The 21,620-nt window shown below is 39.0% G+C and overlaps 1 protein-coding gene across 1 annotated transcript in view; it reads left to right on the plus strand.

Moving 5' to 3' along the window:
* The window catches only part of LOC139741980 (uncharacterized), a 136,842-nt gene that overhangs the window by 37,177 nt on the left and 78,045 nt on the right, over positions 1–21,620 (plus strand). The window contains exon 2 of the mRNA XM_071652545.1: positions 9,310–10,032. Coding sequence (XP_071508646.1) covers positions 9,426–10,032 — 607 coding nt within the window. The 5' untranslated portion in view covers positions 9,310–9,425. The remainder of the gene's footprint in view (positions 1–9,309; positions 10,033–21,620) is intronic.

The following is a 21,620-nucleotide window of genomic DNA, read 5'->3' on the forward strand; positions in this document are numbered from 1 at the left end:
TGCCAAAACTGATTTTCAAAAACCATACATTTGGGGTGAGTGTGAATGGGACTGTTAATAGACTGGCCATGTGCAAGACTACCCATTCAAGCAGGTTGGGAAAAAAACAGTTCTGTTTGAACCTGTACCTGCCTTTAATAGAAGGGACAAAAGGGACAGACTATTCAAAAAAAAAAAGAAAAAAAAGAAGTGGTTTTCTTTGTGTTCTTTTCTGTGGAACTGATTTTTTGGAGTGACTGCGGTTTAAAGCTGCCTGTCTCTGTCTTTGTTTGGCTCGGGAAAGATCAAAATTCCTGTGGTCAACTTATGAATGAAAGCTCCCCCCTCCCAAAAAAAAACCCAACAAAAAACCACCACCACCACCAACAACAACAAAACAAAAATTGTCTAATCAAGTGTTTGAATGAGATTTGACCAGCCCAAGACCGTGTCACAAAGATGTGTTTGATTGGAAGCTATTTTTAATCTCCTCTTTTGAACATTTTGGTGATGATTATTATGATCACCATTTAACACTACTTGGCACTAGTTGTAGCAGCACGAATGTTCATTATTATTATGGTTATCATCATATATGATGTTAGTGTTATCATATTTAACATAATCATTGCTATCAATACTGTATTCTGTTATGATCTGTGAGTAAATAAACTTGCATTTTGATTTAGACAATTATGGTTTAGATACTCAGCATTGACAAGTGGAGACAAGTTTATTAGCTTTGGCCTGTCTAGCCCATCAAAACTAGATGAAATATTCTAGAATGATTGTTTTAGAGTTTAGTATCAATGTGTGCATGTGATCACCAAGGATAAACATTAGTATCAAATAGAGGAAAGTAAATGTGAAACTGGTGATGCATTAAAGAGGCAAATTGAAATCCATTAATGCCAAAAATATCCAAAGAGTGAAGGTTGAAGATAATGTATGTAATGGAGCTACATTGTCAGACGTCAAATTCCAGACATACACTAATTGATTGTACAGTTGTATAGGTGAAAATTAAGGATTAAGAAATGTTGAGGAGTAGGCCTCCATGCTGTTTGTGATAGCACATAATAAATTTAACAACATATCAAGTGATTGTCAAGAGTTTTCTTTCAAACCTGACATATCAAAGAGTATTTCTTTCAGTTGTATTTGTACCTTCATGATGCTTTAAAGGAAATTCACTTTTTTTTTGTTCCCTCCAGCTTCATAGAAATATTGTGTCCAGAGGGTCTTGTAACTTCATATCTAGTTCTCATGACTAGACAGTAATGTTGTGGATTTTTATTGTCAACAGTAACCCTCCAGTAATGTGGCGTACAACAATGTAGAACTCACTACTAACCTCTCTCTTGCAAATACTTTTATTTTACCGATCTGCGCATAAAATTAAACATACTTTAATTTCTTGTATTCCATCTTTAATTGTTTTTTATTTCCCCCTTGGGTTGCATTTAATGTTAGTTCTGTTTTGCCATGAGTGTTGAACGTGGTGTCCGCCCCACCTAGAATATAGGCGTCAGTTGAAATTGTGTGTCCGTGATCTGTGTACGTGCAGGATGAGATGGCGTGGTGGCGTACCCACCAGTCTCTAGGAACATCGGAAGCCCTTACCTCGGCGGTAGATGAGCACTTGAGCACTTTTGCTGGTCTTCTTGCCCGGATGAGTCAGAGTAATCTCGCCCTCTTTAGCTCGGGGTCGAATGATGAAGTGTTTTATTTGTGCACACGAGGTACCCGTCTCATTCACCTTCAAAGCCTAAATATAGTTTGGGAAATCACAAGAAAAGATAATACATGTACACACTTACCCTCTTCTTTATGATCATGTGAATAGCTTGTGATTCTGTTCAATTTTTGAAGTTCACGCCATTACCAATAATCCTGACACTATTCATGCATAGGCAGATAAAACTATTAACAATTTTATCAAAACAGATTTTATACTGAGAATACAACCAGTATACAGGACTTCAACATTATTCTGGACACATTACTCAGCATTCATTGATTCCAGTCTAGGTACAATGTATATGAAGTGAAAATGCCATGGGGGGGGGGGGGGGGGAGAGTGGGTCAGTAACCTTTGCCCAACACCTCAAAGACCCAGTGCAACTGAAAAGCCATATTGTATGGTACAGTTTCTATATATATCACAATCTACCAAAATTTTGGAAAGATGGATGGACAGCCTATGAACATAGTGCCTCAAGACACCTTCAGCTTGGTGGCACAAAAACCCAAATAAAAGATGGCTTCATTATCTAACAACATCATGATCACATTTGTCCAAGAGAGTTATTTCAATCCAAACTCCAAGTGGGATAGCGAGCGATTGCAGTGACATTCTGACAGAATGACCTATGTGATTTTCTTGACAAAAGTCGTCACTTGTCGTGATTTCACTCAAATTCAGGTAGATTTGTAGCTTGATTTTCCTACAGAATTAGGGCCTGTGTTCTAAGCATTTTTTTTTTTTTTTTTTTTTGGGGGGGGGGGGGAGGGCTAGTTGATTCAGGGATTTATCCCAAAGCTTTTGTGGTAGCATGCACCACCTGTAAAAGAAAATAAAAAGTATTTAAGCATCCCAGTCAGGAGTAGCAGACATAGCGTGTAAGAGTAGCCTTCATTCAAGACTGATGATAAATGCATGCGAAGTATGAAGCAATGAGTGATTGGGATAGAAAGAAAAATAATGTCCCTGGAAACAAGGCTAAAATAGACGCAGACATTCCAGATTTGACATTGGACCCAGACAGGAAGTGGAGTGCTAGGTTATGTGTGCCTCCCCCAACCTCCCCTGAGACCTACTGATGGCCTTGTCACAGGGGGTAGTGCTTGCACCAAATTGGTGAATGGCCTAGTCTTCGTTTGCAGGCTGCTTGATATTATAACAACTCATAATTCTCTAGAAATGCATCATATTGCACACTTGGCTCTTCAGACTTAAGAAGTGTCAGACTTAGAGTTGGAAATAAGTCTATGTTCCTTTTTAATCCTGATGCTTGTTTCTTTTTTTTTTAACCAATTAAGTGGAGATAACCCCTGAGAATCAGCTTTTATAATTAACCCATGCCTAATGCCACCACTTGAATAATGTTTAGTCAAATTGGGGGGGGGGGGGGGGGGGGGGTGGCCCAAATTAACGAGGACTGACTTTGCCAAAGACTTTTATTCAAGGTGATAGATGACATAAATATATCACTGTCATGGTCCACCTGTCTTCCACCCCTGAGATTGTGAAGGTGATCACATTTCACAATGTTGATTAGCTACCACCTTGTGTCACTAGCCATCGAAACTTTGATATCATTCACTCAAAGGCACTTTGTGTCACTGCCATTGCCATGGTGTGGGCTAGTGACTGTTGTATTAGAATGTAGCATACATGCGACTTTGAATGACTTGATTGTGCCTATGAGTTTTGCCCGACATTGACGCAACAGTGACACTGCCACCAGCATACTGTATTCTAAGTGACTCCGGCAGTGGTGGTGTATACACGCACACTGCAACTGTGTATAATACATCAGTTGTTGTGAATAATTAATAGTGGATGAAGAATGTAATTGGAATATCCATAAAACAGTATAAAGTACAAAATACTGAGAAGAGCGCCCAGCTTGTGTCTGTGGCCCCAATGTATGCGATCTATGCCTGTGGTTGGTGTCTGTAATCTATGGAGAAGCAGACATGCAGTACGAGAAAACCTGAAAATAACCAGCCTCTGGTGTGAATCATTGTACATTGATTCGCACAAGTCTGGACACCCCGCCACGGAGCTGGGAAATCACTTGTGACCAGTGAGCACAAGTGCTCCGGCACAACAGGAAGGCATTGCGGGCTATTTTTCTCTGAAACTGGTGATGTTATTTTGGCGAAAGTGTGGCGCATCTGCTCAAGGAGAGAGCCAGGCGGGCATGCAAGGCAGGCCGGGCCAGCATGGGAACGGGGAGACGGAAGGGTTGTGGGCAAGGGAACGGCAAGTCGGCTGGCTAACCCGCGCCATTCCATTCACTTCTGTCAATCAGCCACAGTGTCTGGAGTATTGAGTGCATTCTTGGTTGGCTAGCCGACACCCTTTGACTTCAGACTGGTCTATCAACCCATCTCTTCGTTTTTGTTTTCCTTTCCAAACTCTTGATCTATATGTCTGGATTCCTGTCAGCTCAGAGAGAGAGAAAAAAATATAGGCTATGTTTCTCTTTGGCCCCCATGTGTTTGTCTGATTGGCTTTCTCTCCCTCCGTCTCTCTTTTTGAGACTTTTTCTGCGTTTCTCTGGGAGCGTCTTCTAAGAATGTCATGTACGTTTGGCTGGTGCCTTCGTGACGTCAAGATTTTCGAGAAGCAAGAGCGGACGGCTCAGTGGGCGAAAGCAAAAACGAAAGCAGACTTGTATTACAGACAGATGGGATAATAAAAGGGAATTATGTGAGGAGAGGTTAGAGAGAGTTGCCCCTGCATGCGTGGATTGTTAATATTTTGGGACGTCTTTCTTTTGGAATGGGTCTCTGTCTGTCTGTCTGTCTGTCTGTCTGGTGTCTCATCTCTGATATCAGGTTGTCTGATATCAAGAAACCATTAAGATCCAAATTCACCTTTTCAATTTAGTGTATTTCACAGGTCTTTTCTCCTCTTATTGCAGACTTTGTATCCTCTCCACATTTACAGGTTTCATGTTTCTTGTTTATAAGCTCCTGTATGGAACACTATGGGAATTCCCCCAAATTGCATTGTGTATTGGAATGTGTGCTGAATAACACCTTTGTTGTAGGTACTTCACACAAGTTTGCTATGGTTGAACCGTTGATTGAGCTTTTATACAGAATGTTATTTGGAGGCAAGAAACAATACTGAATCCTGGAAATTTCTTCAGAATCTGTTATCAACTTAAATATTGACCTTTATATTCAAACAAATATGGACTAATAAAGGGCTTTTTACACTTGTAAATTTTTGCTTAGCCCCGGACCAACGGTGGGGCTAAGGGGGGGCCTTAGCCCCACCGTTGGTACGGGACTATCCTTAGCCCACTTTCTGTTTACACTCGTTTTTGCCAAAGTGGGCTAGCCCCACCGATAGTACGGTACTATCTGGCCCTGCAAAATAGCAGGGGTTAGCACCGCAATTGCGGTGCCAAGCAAGTGAGTGTAAACAGAACGAAAAAATAATCCTGGGCTAAGCGACGGAGACGAAGTCCGACCCTCACTGACCAATCAGAAACGAGGCAATCAAGTGCTGCCGGTACGTGCGTGTACGTGTACAGTACACAGCGTAATTATGAATATTCATGTGGTTTGGAAAGTCCGGGGCTAAGAAATATGAGTGTAAAAAGGTCAGTTTTCTCCTTAGCCCCGGACAAGAGATAGTACGGGACTAATTGGCGAGTGTAAAAAGCTGAAAAAATTGGTACGGGACTAACGATAGTCCTGGGTCAGAGAAAGTCCGGGGTTAAGAAACGCAAGTGTAAAAAGTCCTTCAGTAAACTAGAAAGAGGTTAATTTAGTAGATCATTTTCATCTCAACATTTCAAAATGTTTTGCATACATTGTTTGGACAATAGTTGTTCATCACAACCATAAAAAGTTTGCCTGAGGCTTGCCCTACTCAACAGCAACTAGTAGTGAAGACTCTATTCTGTATTGAAGTGTTAATTCCATGCTAGTTGAAAAGATCACAAAGCGGTTCTCGGGGTAAGTTTAAATTTGGCCTGTTACATACCCAAGGAAGTGTGTTCTGTAAGTTGCAAGGATTGTGAAATGCGTCATATGTAACACGGGAGTGACTGGGTGTTTGTTCCTAAAGGAGGGAAAGACCTGGAAAAGATTCACCTGTTGTACATTAACCCTAGAGGAATGTGGGGGGAATAAAAGGGGGTTGAGCGGTGTAAGTGGTATCAAAGGGAGGTGAAGAAAGAGCACATGGGTGTGAAAACACCATTGATTCACCTGTGTTTACCTCTGGCTTTGGTAATGGGGGATTGTTGGTGTGCACCTGTGTGTGAAGTCAGGGAGGCTAGGTACCCCTGGTGCCTGGGTCCAAAGCCCATTCACTCAGAGGGAGCACATGGCTGCCTGGTACAGAGTGACAACAATGCACGCAGGTGACGTAATGACCTTGCTACATTTAACTTAACAATCCAAGCTATCCCCCTCCCCCCTCCAACAACAATAATAACAACAACAACAGCCAGAGCAGCAGCTACAGTGTTGCAAAACGCAAGTTACACAAGTCCCAGCAAACTCTAAACAGCAAAGTTTTATTTCTGTGAGAGTGGAGGTGGAAGTTTGTATCCTAATGTGTAATGTGTCACAAGTGTAGACTTATTACGCTGGCATACTCAACAACCAAACAACCAAAACAACAACAAAACAAAACATTTGCACATAGCACCTTTGAATATCACTGCATTTTGGAAAAGATGATACAGAAGTGGTTTTGAAAGTCAGTTTTTTATGAACAAAAAAAAAAAACCCTACAGATTTGTCAATTGGAAAGAGAAAGAGGAACTGCTCTTCTAATTCAGCATAGCCAATTGACATATCGGTCATGAATTCAGCAATCAAGAGGCTTTTGATAATCATGCAACCGAAAGAAATGATCATATATAAACAATTGTCTCAAGTGAAGCAGTATTTGTGTATTACCTAATAAAGTACTAAACAAAGAAGTTGAATGGAAAGACAGCACTAAACCACAGAGATGTGGTTTCTGAAACTTGATAGATTTCAAGAGGTAGGACTACATTCTCACTTGTAACACTTGCTTTGTACAGCCCCTATCAATAGGCCTGTATAGAAAATGAGAACGATCACTCCATCCCATGGTACTTTGATATCTCTGATGTTTTTTTTTTTCCCCTGTTTTATTTTGTCCAATTCACTTTGAAATCCATATCATCATAACTAGAATGCAGGCAGCAGACTTTGTACTCTACTTCCAATAATTAAAGGATAATGTGTATGTCAGCTCAGTAGGCACAAACCCTAGGCTCCACTGCATATGAGTGCATTGAGACATGAATGAATGATTATGTTCAACTCTTCTTTAGAGAGTGTGTGTTAAGACTACTGAAATGAAACATTCCAGGAGTTGTCAGCGATGCTCATCAACTAGCATTCTTTGACAAGTGCCATTGTTCTCTTCATGCAGTTGACACTGGAGATATTCTTCAGAGCTTCATGCACATGTGGTTATGCAACTCATTCATGCTTGTTTCCTCCTGTGTGCCAAATGCCTATAGCACCTGGAGTCTGTTTCTTAATAGCCCTTTACAAATGTGCCCAGACACTATTAATCATGCTTAAAGCATGATTTCCCAAGCTTTTCTTTTCAGCAGTATTCAATAATCCCTCCAATCTTGACCTAGTTGTAAAGTTAGCAAGCCCATTCAGGTGTGGCAGTGTGCCTCAAGTCCAACAGGAAGGGAGGCCATGGTGTCACAATAGGGATTAGAGGGATTAGGTAATCCCCATTCATTGACAATTAGTTTCCAGACATCTGTGCCAGTGGGCAAAGAAGGCACTCTAGACTGCTTGCCAATCAGTGATCAAAGCTCAGTATTAAAGGGTTGAAGTGTCTTTCCATGTGTTCAAGGCAGCTTTGATTGATAGAGTAATATCAAATGAACAGAATGGCAGATGTTTTTATCAAAATTGGATGTGATATTAGAAATTGCCAAGATCCCAATAGTTCCCCATTGAACTCCCACCAATTCTTTATAAATTTCCCTTTTATTAACATAAATTTAATGAGAAAAAGATATCACTATCATTTCCATCAAATTCTTGCAGTCTTGTAATAACTTGAAACAATGACGTGAAAAGGGAAATGCAGTTGCTATATTATTGACCAATGGCATGATTTTTAAATAGTGAAGTTTTTTGTGTAGAAACCAATACAAGAGTTTTCAAGGGAGTGACATCATCAGCTCTTCCAATTTGCATCATTTGGTAGCAACATCTGAAACTTCAACATTCCAGAACTTTCATATTCTATTATATCCAACTCTGGTGAAATTTGTATCATCTGGCTGTTGATATACTGAATCTATCAGTCAACTTGACCCACCTGACTTGACCGTAGACTTACAAATTTGCACTTTGTAGAGGTTTCAGTTTTTATAAGATATGAGAAAAAGTTTCTATTACATCAGGCAGGAAAGAGATACCAAGCTTCTGTCGTTGACATTACCAGCATTGCTTTCTTTATAAAGAAATAATGTCTTGTCTTCAAGCAGTACAAGGTAGTCCTGACCTACATTTCTTTAATATGTGCTGATACTCTTTAATGCCAGCTATCGTGAATGAAACGAATTCTTCAAGACCTTGTTTTCCCATGTGCATTTTACCTTTCACACAAGATCAGACTTTTCAGTGGGCACAACTGTTCGTACTGAAGAGTGTCATTGAATTTATGTTACCAAAATTCTGCCACATAACAGAAAGAAAAAAGAGAAATGTTTCTGCTCTGGCACTGTTTTTCCTGCAATGTTTAATTCATCCATGTTTGAACATTCGTAAACGAGAGAAATGGAGCCAGCTGAACTTGAACCACTGTGACAGTCACCCAAGGACAATGTGTGACCCCTTGCAGTAATCTGTGTCAGAGCTTCTCGTACTGTGACGCATTACTGTATGCGCGTTGCATTGTCTCTCTTTTTTTTTTTAAAGTATTGTAAAACCAGAAATGTTCACATGCATCTTAATTTCGCGAGAGCCAAGCTTTGCAGAATTAACCCATTGAGGACGGGCTGATTTTGTTACAACACACATTTCCCGTAGACACTTGCCCGAGTGTACTTGGGACTCGTCCTAAGTGGGTTAAAGTACATGCAAAAGTTCTTGTCTACACTATTCTATGCATTGAATGCCAGTGGCAATTCACAAATATTTCATGCTGCGAAAATGTCTTGCTTTTAATTCATGGAACAGAAGAGATCAAGGCCTTTTGTGTCTCTCCTCGATGATTGAACTTGCCATCTTTGTCTTGGGTGCGTGTGTGTGGGTGCATTTTGAGATATGAGTACATTTTGTGTGTTTGTGCTGTTAACTGTTCATGTGCATTCATGATGTATGTCATGATGTACATTGATTGAAATGCTCCTATGTAGCAAGTTGCTGTAAAGCTCACAAATTATGCATTCACAAGAGAATTTAGGAAAATGAATTTGTCTATTTCAATACATTAAATTGTTGTATCTTGTAAAATATCTTTCAGGATACTTACGAAAAGGAGAGGAAAATCTAAAGAATGTAAGGTGTACTCTTATTAGAAGTCACGTTGATTGTCATGTCTGTTCTTTTTTGTTTTGTCCACAGAGTAAAGATTGAAGGCAGCGATATTACAAGAGCACCCTCGGTGTGCGTGTGTGCGTGTGTATGTGGAGGCACAGCATCTTTCAACCGTGTGACCTGTCCAATCAGCCAGGGCCATCATGTCCGTGACTGAGCCGATCCTGAGTATCTACCAGAGCGCCAACCACCATGCCCAGATGCACCACGACGGACCGCTGGCCAACGGCGAAACCAGCTCCACGACCAGCAGCGAATCGGACGTCCAGCTCACTTCGGTCAAGGGCCAGAACGGCTCCCTCTCGATGGACAACAGCCCCGACATGTACACCTCGGACGGCTCGATAGACAGCCAGGGGCAAGTGGCCCAGTATGTGGGTGAGCCGCAGATTCCAAACTCGTGTCCGACGAACTATATCCAGGAGTATGATGCCAGCATGGACGGCACAAATGCAAACTACGTGCCCATCCCGGGCCCGGAATATGACGGCCACATGGAGTACCCCACAACGGGGCAGGAGTATGTCAATCCGGAACTCTACCAAAGCCAAAGTTCGGAATATGTGGATTATCAGAACCAGGGGTCGACGCCCCTACCGGTGGAGGAGGGTGTGCGGCAGGGACAAGTACAAGAAGAAGGGGTGCAGGGCCAAACCCAGGGACAAAAGCAGAAATATGTGTTTTATCTGCAAATCAAGCCTGGGGAGGCATTCCCTGTTGAAAATGGAGACCAGGTCCAATATATACATGGTGAGTACATAGCTGTGAGCTTTGTAGCTTTGCAGAGCTAGATATACAGAGCTCTGTAGCTGAATCTTTTGAGAGCATAGTGAGTTTTCCTCCTTAGATGCAAAGCAACAACATTACATTCTAGACCCGGAGTATACATGTATGCCTGCTTGATCATGAAAGGTAAGTTTGGTTTTTGAGGTGGGAAGCACTTTTTTGAAAGCAAGTTGAAAACGAAATCCAAAGGAGTGAGTACACCCTGACTGTGAAGTAGATACACACAATATTTTGACCTGCAGTGTTTATTCTCTTCAATCTCTTCAGTGATTGTGCAATGTTCGATGTAAAATGGCCAAGAATCGAAGCACATACTGTCTGAAGTCTTTGGGCTACAATAGTCACCAAGCATGTAAACAGTACTTTACTTGTTCGGCTATAGATCTCTGATTGTGTTGATTTCAGAAAAGATGGGTCTGTGTTTGGTAGAGTAGGGCCTATAGGCCTACATTTCAGTGCGTACCTGTGCTGTTTTCTTGAAATGTTGATTTTGAATGGAATCGTCACAGCATGAACCTGTGGCCTTTGGATTCAATCGACGTCATACTCCCTGTTGCATTGAATCTTGTTATGTGTCCTGCCAAGTGAATGTCACCATTTCCCAGAGTTTGATTGATGAAAAGGCACCTGGGATCAGAGGGAGAGCCTGTCATACAGTATATGTGTGGAGAATTACCAGGCGCAGAGAACAGCAGGTCCTCAGTTCCAAGCCCGTGTGATATGTGGTTGTCATGACAGTGATAGAAAAGCAAGCAAAGGGGACAAGCAAGCAAGCAAGCATGGAGCAGGGAGATGGGAACTACAAATGCACCTCCCTGCACAGAGCAAGCCAGTTGCTGCAGGCAAGACAGTTGGAAAACAAGCTTGGTATACTTTGTTGTGAGAAAGCCTTTGCAGAAAAACATTACATTCAATTTGTTTAATTCAATTCAATTCACTTCAATTCATACCAAAGTAGATTGCTGTGTCCCCTTTCATAGTTTCTGTACAGCATCAATAACATTGTCAGCAAGGTTAAGATTTGACTGGACCACACAGGGAAAAAAATTGTTTCACATGATTAACATTGACTGAAAAGGTCCAAAAATAAATTTGAACAGTCAAATCACTATTGATAAAGATGACATGATTTGAATATGTTGGTAAATCATATCAACCATACATGCAGTTTATTGTTGTCTCAGAGCAATTGTTTTGGTTACATAACCACACTGTATCTCATCTACTACATGTTAACTGTGGGTTGCACTACATTTTTTTTTTTTTTTTTTTGAGGATCAAACTGTAGAAGCCCAGTGACACACAAATGTAATGTGTGATTATGAATGAAAAAAGTTACCAAGGGCAGTCCAGGAATTGTTCTTGATACAGTGTCACACTGAGCTACTGTAAGGTACAAAGTGGCTTCTGTAAAGGGCAAGACACTTGTCCTTCAAATTGCTTGAGGGAATATATGCCGTGGGACTATGGGTAATATCAGAGGTCTACTGGGTGCAATGATTTTTTGTTCTTGAACCAGGTCCCTAGACTTGGTTTTGGCAAACAAATTAATTTTTTTTTTCTTTCTCTCTGTTCTCCCCCTGCAGAGTTTACGAGTAAGTCCTGCGTTTAAGGTTAAGCGAATATCAAATGTCAAACTGGCCAGGTACCCATTGTGCCCTGCATCTCAAAGAGCACTGCGAGGAATAAGGGTGGAGACAAGACACTTCCTCTCCAGTTTCCTTTAAAGGGGTGCTGTGCGCCCCCATTGTTCTTACCAAGCCAGTATCATCAAAATGTCATTCCTAGATAACAGTTTTCAGCAGTGTCCGACATAATGTTTAGCTAAAGATCTTGATGGTGGCATTGTGAAAAACAACCAGTTGGTGTAATAGACGGAAAATGAAGTTGCCGAAAAGTGTTATGCCATTTAAAAGGGCAAGGTTGATGTATTGTTTTGATAGTATCTTAGTGCTTCCAATATGCTAGCAACATGTGATGGGAATGTTCAGAGGCTCTGATCTGCTCTAAATATGTGTGGAATGTGATTTGTGTGCAGAAATTTTGCAGTGTTATTTACTTTTGATTGAATTCGTTGTGTCCATCTGTAGTTATGGTTTTGTAGAACACATTGTGTGTGCCATTTATCAAGATTGTGTATAAATGACAGCTTTTTCAATCCGTGTAGCCTGAATTGTTTGGTGGATCTTTGATGGTCGTAGTTTGAATGCCAGATATGCGAGATACCAGGCATCCACGTTATGTTCATAAGAATTTTATTTCTTCACAACCAGTGAGTGCACACAGATTTCAGACAGTTACTATGAAAATAGATGCTCTAGTTTCCACAACAGAACTGGCATCAAGACTTCTAAATAGAAAATTGGAGTTGATGTGTGAAAATGTGACCCTGCATCACAAAACCAACAAAAAGTCGCCACACATGGATTTTTAGTTAAGAGCAGATTCTGAAAGAGCAGACTTTAAAGGGATTGTACAGTTATGGTTGAGACCTAATTTCAGGTGTCTAACATTTTTCGGTGAGATAATGAGAAACCTCTTATAAAATGTGAAAGAGCATGTAATTCTATGAGGAATTCAACGTTTATTTGATGAAAATTGGTTTTGAAATGGCTGAGATATCAAAAAAGAGTGATTCTAATAAAGTGTGGGACCCACACTTTATTACGATCGCTTTGTTTTACTTTGTTTTTTGATGTTTCAGTCATTCCAAACCCGATCTTCGTCAAATAAACTTTGAATTCCTCTTAAAATGGTATGTTCTTTACTATATCATAAGTGTTTTCTTGGTACATGTATCTCGCAAAAAGTTAAAAACCCAATTCTCATCTCCACCAAAACTGTACTATCCCTTTAAGCTTTAAAATGATGTATAACTCAATTCAAATGGACTCTCCTAACCTATCCTAATATTGGAAAGAAAGCACACACTCTGGAAAGTGTGAACTGAGAAAAGAGGCTCTGAAGTACAGGGTCTATTCAAGCGCTTAATCTTTACCAAGCCGTGCTAGCTGTGCGATGAATGGAACAAAAAACAGGATGTAAACCACCAGAGCAACAACAATGAAGGGATTATCAGATTAAACTGAAATTAAGCATGCTTTATCAACACATTCTGTAAATGACTAATGCCAACTTTCAATGCAGTAGCATCATTCTTTCTAAAGTTATTGGAGTTGAAAGTGAAGAGTATGGACAGGATTTTTAAGAACTGAAAAGAGGACTATAAGATTATGAGAAACACCTAATCACACTATTCCACCACAAAGTGTTCGAGAAAAACTGCTAAAAACACAAGTTCCTATTAGTTTTATGATCCCAAACTTTAGAATAATGTAGAAGAAGAGTTGCTCTTTCAGAAAAAATGAAAAAATCTAGATTGGTTAGGTTGACCCATTTCAACTTTTTTCAGTCCTAACACAAAATCAGTGTGTGCGACTTTTTGTTTGTTTTGTGATGCACGGTCACAAATAGTGTAGGTCCTACACTGGTGATGTATGCTACAGTTTGTCTGTTCTTGCAGGTTGGCATTGTTAACCATTAATTGTGAAATTGTGTGATGTTGATGAGGTGAATTGTAGCTATCAGTCCTCAAGTTCTGGAAAGGCTCCATTGCAATAAGTTGATAATTTTAAAACAAACTTTTCCCATGATATCTAAGCTATCAGTATTTGTATCTGCCTGTAATGTAAGATAGGTTCTGATACTTCTAAGCAGGCTTTTACGGACTTGTGCATGCTACTACAACGTAGTAGTACGTACAGAGAGTAAGGTCTGCAAAAGAACACTGATCTAGAACAGCACCTGCTGATTTGCCAGTAGCTTGTAAACTTGTGGTAAACTTGTGACAGGAAGGTCACATTCCTCCAGACAAGTACAAAGAGATTCTTTACCAATATGACTAGCCTAGTCTTATGAGGTCAGCCTGTGTACATGTTTGCCAGAAGTTTATGGCACAAAGTATTCAAATCTGGTTTGCCTTTACAGTTGCCCAGGGGAAGAGACAAGTTTCCCAAATCCTTGAGCTTGCTGTTGGTAAATTTCTTTGCATTTTGTTTGCCGAAGAGCGAGTTTTATCTGCCCAAGGCAAATGAGCAAGCTGTCTGGAAGAAAAATGCTGTATAATGCTTTGGTACTGTTGCTACCACAGAAGTATAGTTTTTCTTGCATTCAGTACCATTGATCTATAATGGTAAATGTTATGTTATGATCCATGTTAATGTTTAATGTTCATGTAAATGTTTAACTCAGTGATATGAACTGTTTATCACTCCACTGCCACCGCACACATGATAACTGTTAACGCTCTCGTCAGTAGGGCAGGTGGCATTTCACAGGTTTGAAACATGAGCTCTCCTCTTGCGGCACCACAGCAGTCGTGTCTGTGACAGAGACTACCATCCGGATGTCAGTGGGGGGAATTTCGCTCAAACAGGTTGGGTCAGGAAAGGTCAGGGGAGCTGCCCAATGAACAAGGTCATGTACACTGTGTGCCATCACAGGTGGTACAGTCTGTATCTCTTCCATAACCAAGCATCCTGTCTCCAGATTTAATAGATACTTTAGAAATTGTTGATGTGAAGTATCACCCGTGTATTCTAATGTACACATGCCCCAATGTCGGTATCAACAGCAGACTTGTTGTTTCCCCCTTGGTTAGGTCTGGCAAAGTTTCATCAATGTGTGTGAGGACTTGGAATACTTGTCATGCAACTATCTACGCATACGTGTTGTAGATCATACATTGTAAATGATTGTTCGCAGCTCATTAGAAACACATGTGTGTGGGACTGCCAAATACAAATTAGGTCATTTCAGCTGATATTAGCCTACATATATTTTGAATTCTCTAGGATGGTTCAATTTTTGAAACCTCTACACTTCTGTTTTGGTCTAAATCTTGCTTGCATTATAATCTGTTTTGTTTAGTGTTTTTTTATGTCATATTCAGATAATTTTGTATTGAAGGACAATCGTCATGTTTTATTGTCACTCATACATTCTGCCATTTGTAAGTTGTATTTCCTGTTGTGTAGACTCTAATGCAGGTCTTGTCTCATGAAACATGAAATGAAACATCAAACATTTTGTTGGAAATGTATCACTTTTGACATGAAACAGATTTTGAGCTTCATGCACATGATAACTGCATTTGACTCATAAACTGCTGCGGGCTACGTTAGTTGCCCAAAGGGTACATTTTGTACTTTTTTAAATAAAATAAATGATATCAGCCATTTTTTTTTTTTGATAATCCATGATATCTTAATGGCAGATATTTATTTTCATCAATATAATGCAGTGAAAAATGAGTTTTGAAATTTCACTACGAATGATGTCAAAATAAGCATTTTTGCACAAAGTGCCATGGAAAAATTATCATATGAGACATTGTAGGCTCTTATCAAATAATAGTTGAAATTTATTTACCAGCTTTTGTTGGTAAAAAAAAAATTAGTTTATCCTCTTCAAAATGGTATGTTTCACATGACATAAACACTTGAAACATAGTATTTTTGAGTAATTTCCAAAATTTTGAATGGCCCAAAATTACACTGTAGTAATGCTTATAAAACATACTGTCGGCAGTTGAGGGGTTTAAGATTTGTCCCAGTTGTGCGTATGATATGATATGTGTAGGCCTATGTCCACAGTATTTAGACTGTAGATAAATAATGTCTTCACTTTAATCAATGCCAGCAATAAGCAGAAATTTACCAATGTATTAGGCGTATAGTCTGTCTAATCTGTATCATGGTCTAAGCATTTTTAAGACCTCGTGAAACTTGATGTACTGAAGGTGAAAATACAATAAGTGTAGGTACCAGAATGTTGTACAGCTGTAGCTTCCATTGTGGAGAGGCCAAGAGTAAAGTGTGTCTGAAAGAATAGACTAAGACTGTGCAATACATTCCCCATTTGTCTGAGTGTGGGGCCATTAGGGGAGGAGAACCGTGTGTGTGTGTGTGTGTGTGAGTGCATGTAATACAAATATGTCAGGTACTGTGACTTTCCTATCATTGCTTGTTCAGTGATACCGTATTTTGCAGTGTATCTTGGAATAATGCATGTTGTGTGAAAGAAAATGTGTGTAGGCAATACAGCTTACAAACTGCATGTAAAATTTATTTGTATACTGTACTATGATAATTGAATCAATGCCATGTGGTAGCAAACTTCCAAACCATGGACCTTTCCATGTATCACACCGTGTATTTCAATGTGTTCTGGGGATTACCCATGGATGCATAATATATAGCCTAATCTACAGTGTATTGTCTTAAACCTATCTGATGCTGTTTATTGTGCCCTGTTGGAACTGTATACTGCTGGAATAGGCAGAGAATAATGAGTCGGTGTAAAGATACATTAATGTAGAATGATGTATTGTTTATTGCACATAATCAGTCTCTATGTCGTAAATCATATTTCTGCTGGTGCCATAACAAATGTGTGTCAATGTCATCATGAAGTTTATCTGGATACCTGTTTTGCTAAAGTGGAAACAGATCTTTTTAATATTCATAGTACCGGGTATAGAAATAGTGACAGAATGTTTGAAAATTTGTTTGCGATGTATGGAGAATTTTCCTTTCACAATGATATCAGTGAAATGATCAGATACTCACATGTTATGCAGTCTGAAAGTTGTTGAGGTTATTCATATGTAAATTTCAAGTGATGGTGCCTATTTAAACATGCTAGTAAATTGCTACCATGGATAAAGAAAACCCTATTACATTTTGTATTGTTATTGTAATCATAATTTGCAGGTCCTGTTTCCCCTCTCTCCTGTAAGTCTTCACTATCAGTTAATTGTAAATGATTGAAATCTGTCAGTAGTGAATTTTTAAAAACTTCTTATTATGCGTATAAAATTTGATGGAAAATATGACTTGTACAGCATTTAACATTAATGTGCTTTGTTAAAAAAAAAAAATCACAAGAACTGACATGAAGTTTTCTTTCCCCATTTTTTTTTCTCAAATGATATGAGTTTGTGTATTATTATCGTCAACGATTAACTTTGCATTTTTTCATTTATATAGAATATTGATATTGTGTTGATGTTATGATGTAAAAAGGAATGTCCTTGATTTGTTATTTTGTGTTAGTTGAACTGTTATATTTTGTCATTCTGTTGCAGGGCCCCTAGGATAACAGTGTTTAAACCACTGATGGGGCTACCCTGGGTAAAGAAAACTGAATAAATAAATAAATAAATATGTGTGATCTTCACAGTTAATGTTTTTCAACCGAACAAATTTACAAAACATGTATTTGTTTACATCATGCAAAACTTGTGTAACTCCAAACCTTATTGTACAGTAATGAACTGTTACATCGTGTATTATCATGACTGTTATGGGAGGGGAGTTGTTCTCTTCTTCTTTTTCTTTTTCTTTTCCCCCAGACTTGTTTTATAAACTTTATTGTTGATGTGGTGAAGAGTGCCTTTCATCAGAAGATTGGCAAGCTGTTCCTCCAGATAAATGCCATACAGGAAGTATGCATCATATTTTTAATTTTTGTTTTGATGTTCAAATTTCTGATTCTGATTAATCCAAATCTGGTACAGCATGCCCCCTTTTAGAGAGAGTTCTGTCTTGTACAGTATAAATAACAGCCATCCCAGTGGGGATACGAGTTGTACATTGTAGCTCTACAGGTTGCAAATGGGTACAGTTTACACCCTTGGGAAGATCAGTTTGAAGTGATGGATATCAAAGAAAGCATGTGATATAATTTCACGTGCAATGCCACACCTTGGTCAAGTTTGTTTTGATGAAAAAAAAGTGCTGATATCAGAAGATAGAAGTTTCAGCAAAACCACATGGTATGGAAACTGATAAAATACAAAACCTTTTAACTGATCTGTAAGTCACAAATGATAGAGGTGTAGATATTGAACAGATTTTATTCTGTGACATGTTCAGTACATTGACAGATCATGTCAAACTATGTACAGTTACATTCATGTACACACAAATACTTGTGTGTATTACAAAAGTTAACTTGTATCATACAAGTATGTATTGTGTATTAGATTTGTGTATGAATTCATTTCTTGAATATTCATGAGTAATATTATGTATTTAAAGGACAAGTTCACCTTCATAAACATAAGGATTGAGAGAATGTAGCAATATTAGTAGAACACATCATTGCAAGTTTGAGGAAAATCAGACAATCCGTTCAAAAGTTATGAATTTTTGAAGTTTTTGTGCAGTAACCGCTGGATGAGAAGACTACTGCAGTGTATGAAAAACCGTAGATGTCGCATGCGTACAACAATATAAGGAAAATATAAAGAGAATTTCACAATATTCCATCTTTTGAAAAAAGTACACATTCCCCTGACTCGTTACCGACAAATGTTATGGGTAATATTATTCCCCATGCCCTTTGAAAGAGGCAAGTCAAGTGCTCTTTTATTATGCGAAAAAAGTGAAATATTTTGAATTTTCTTTTACATTTTCTTTATATTGTTGTACGCATATAACTCACAAGCTGTAGTAGTCTTCTCATCCAGCGGTTCCAACACAAAAATTTTAAAAATTCATAACTTTTGCATCGATTGTCCAATTTTCCTCAAACTTTCACTGATGTCTTCTACTAATATTGTTGCATTTTCTAAATCCTTATGTTTATGAAGGTGAACTTGTCCTTTAAATTCATGCATTTATTTGTATTGGTTAATATGTGTGTAGACCAGATATTTTTACCTCGTCTACATCATGTTCACCTATAAAAGAGCCTGTCATCATGATGAAGGACTCATCCTGTATTTCTGTATGAGGTCTAAAACTGACATGAATTGACAACCTTGTAGCTATAACTGTTGAGGCTTTTCATGGTCTGGTGATTAACTGATGTTTCCCATACACAACACTTGGATTTATCCCTCTTTCTATTGATGTTTTCGGTTGGCAGGGTGATCCACGTGAGATATTGGCATGTTGCAAAGATGAGTGCAGTGTACAACATTCAGAACACCATGCCAGAAATGAAGTACATGCTAAACTAAGAAACGTGTTTAAGTGAGTGAGTTGGGTGCAGAAACCACCATGTACAATTGTACTTCGAACATCTCTATTGCTAGATTCCATTCAGGTAGAAAATATATAACTGTACATACATACATGTACCGTACATCAAAATTTCTGACTGACAGACTTACAGAATTTGTCATTGGATTTCCTGGAGTACATTTGACAGTCACATAGTTCTACCATCTGTTCAGTCACTTTTTCCCCAATGTTTCTTTTCAGCGTACTTACTGCTTTCTAATGTAGTGGTAATTTTCAACTTGAATTGTGCTTTTCAACTTGATGCATACATTGTACTCGTAGTATAGTAGCTTCAAGCCGAAAGATAGCACATTGTAGGTGTTCAAAAAGCCAGAAAAAGATCAGATACAAATGGACCAAAAAGATCTTCAGTTTCATGTTATGTGTGAGCAGCAGCATTGATTATTTGGCTGGTACATGTATACATGTCTTATTTCCACTCAGATAAAACTTGTATTAACACCAGATATGGTCATGACATGTCAGGTTAATGTAAGGATACAAGGATGGAAGGTACTCTATTGTCTCTTAAAATGAATGCAAAAATTCACCCTCCACTGGTATTACGAAAAACAATGTTTATTACACATAGATTTATACAGACAAACTGACAAAAAACATACAAACAAGGTAAGCATGAAGAAACAAAGAGTACCATTCAAGTGAGAAGTGTTTTCTGTGTGTACACGTATCCTGTGCCAATTTTGTTGAAATCCTCTCTGAATATGATAGTCTGTGATATTGGAAATATGTTTTTCAAATGTTTGTTCCGAGGGCAATGTACAGCTGTATTACAATGTATGCAATGAAACATGTCAATAAAATGATTCCTCAAAGTTCCGTTTTGTGGTAAAACAATATTCTTAACTTTTTATTTGTAAAGCCCACGCATGGCCTTTTGAAAATCCCTTAAGATGAAAACCTCTGAAACAAACTAGAAAAGCACTCTGAGAGCGCAGACCTGCGCCAAGCAGCTAATTTCCATCCATACACACATGCTGAAAATCATCCAATTTCCCAATATCTACTAAGCCTTTTGTTTACTTCATCGTCTTCCAGATGCACGGTGCCTCGACGAGCAGAGCATGCTTTTTAGGCTGCGTTCATGCGAAACTAGAATTGCGTTTATAAACACGTTTAGTCGCTAAACGTGTTTAGTTGCGTTGCGTTCATGCGATTTTTCCATTTAAACGCGTTTCAAAACGCCGATCTGAAACGCGGAAAAAAGGGCGTTTTGAATCGTGATTCTGCCAGAATCACGATCGCAGAAACCGCATGAACGCGACCGTGATTTCAATCATGATTCTATGACGTCATTGTGCGCTGTGCGCATGCGTGTCTCATGGGGTATCCCACAGCTTCCAGTTCTGTTCGCGCGCTTGTGTACGTCTTATGAATCGTGTGTTTTGGTACCATACTTGCACTTGTTTGTTTACATCAACGCCATACACCGATTCTATGCTAGTATCTAACGTTAACTGTCTAATATAATAATACATGTAATTATACTCTCCGATTGAGTTGATAAAAGTAATGGCTGCAGTGCTGTGTCTACCAAGGGAAACAATTGGAGAGACGAAGAATTAGGATTACAAAAAAGTGTATTCCTCGATCTGTTCCTCGATCTGTGGGCAGAGCCTGAATGCCACAGCTTATCGGAAAGTATTCTCCGAAATAAAAACGTAAAGGCATGTACAGTTGGAATAAGGAGGTCTGGCTCGAGTTGCAGAGACAAGGTCAAACTGCGCAGTGCGCTGCGCAATGGCAAAGGATGAGCTGAGCAAGAATCAGCGTTGCTAAAGCCCGCATGAACGCTCTTCTGCTGAGACCGTGATTTGAAACGCCGTTTTGAATCATGATTCATGTTTGTGATTCTGGCTACGAAATCCGCATGAACGCGGCCTTAGTGCACATCGCAAACCTGAACTACATACGTGCAGCTTGAACTCCCAAGTTCATTGACCCTATCTGCCAAAAGATCAGAAATCCTTCAAAAATTCATAAAATTCCTGGATTACTACCAAAATGTAATCATTTGTTCTTTGTGTCATTATCAACTTTTCCAGCAAGTTTCATCCAAATGCGTTTACAACTTTTGACTTATTTTGCACACAGACAAACAAACAAACGAAAACCAATGCCAACAAAAACATAACCTCCTTGGCAGAGGTGATAAACAAAGCTCCTCTATGAACTAAAAAACAAACAAACAAAATTGCATAGGCCTACATGTAGTAAATGCACAAAAATGTTAATCAGGTGCTGAAAAACTAAAACTTCTGTCATTTGATATCAGTCGAATTGTTGTCACCCCCCCCCCCCCCGAAAAAGGGGAAGGAAGAGAAAGTTGTTTTTTAGTTTTTGTGAAAATGCAATTTAGAAAAATATACCTTATGCTTTTATTTTTAGCCATTTTAATGATTCTCTTAAATTCTGCTCCTCCACCACAAATTTGTAATTTGTTGTTTGTTCATGTACAGA

Source organism: Diadema antillarum, unplaced genomic scaffold (genome assembly GCF_040938485.1).
Source record: "Diadema antillarum isolate AM-2024a unplaced genomic scaffold, OU_Dant_1.0 seq00000971_RagTag, whole genome shotgun sequence".
NCBI classification, from domain to species: domain Eukaryota; kingdom Metazoa; phylum Echinodermata; class Echinoidea; order Diadematoida; family Diadematidae; genus Diadema; species Diadema antillarum.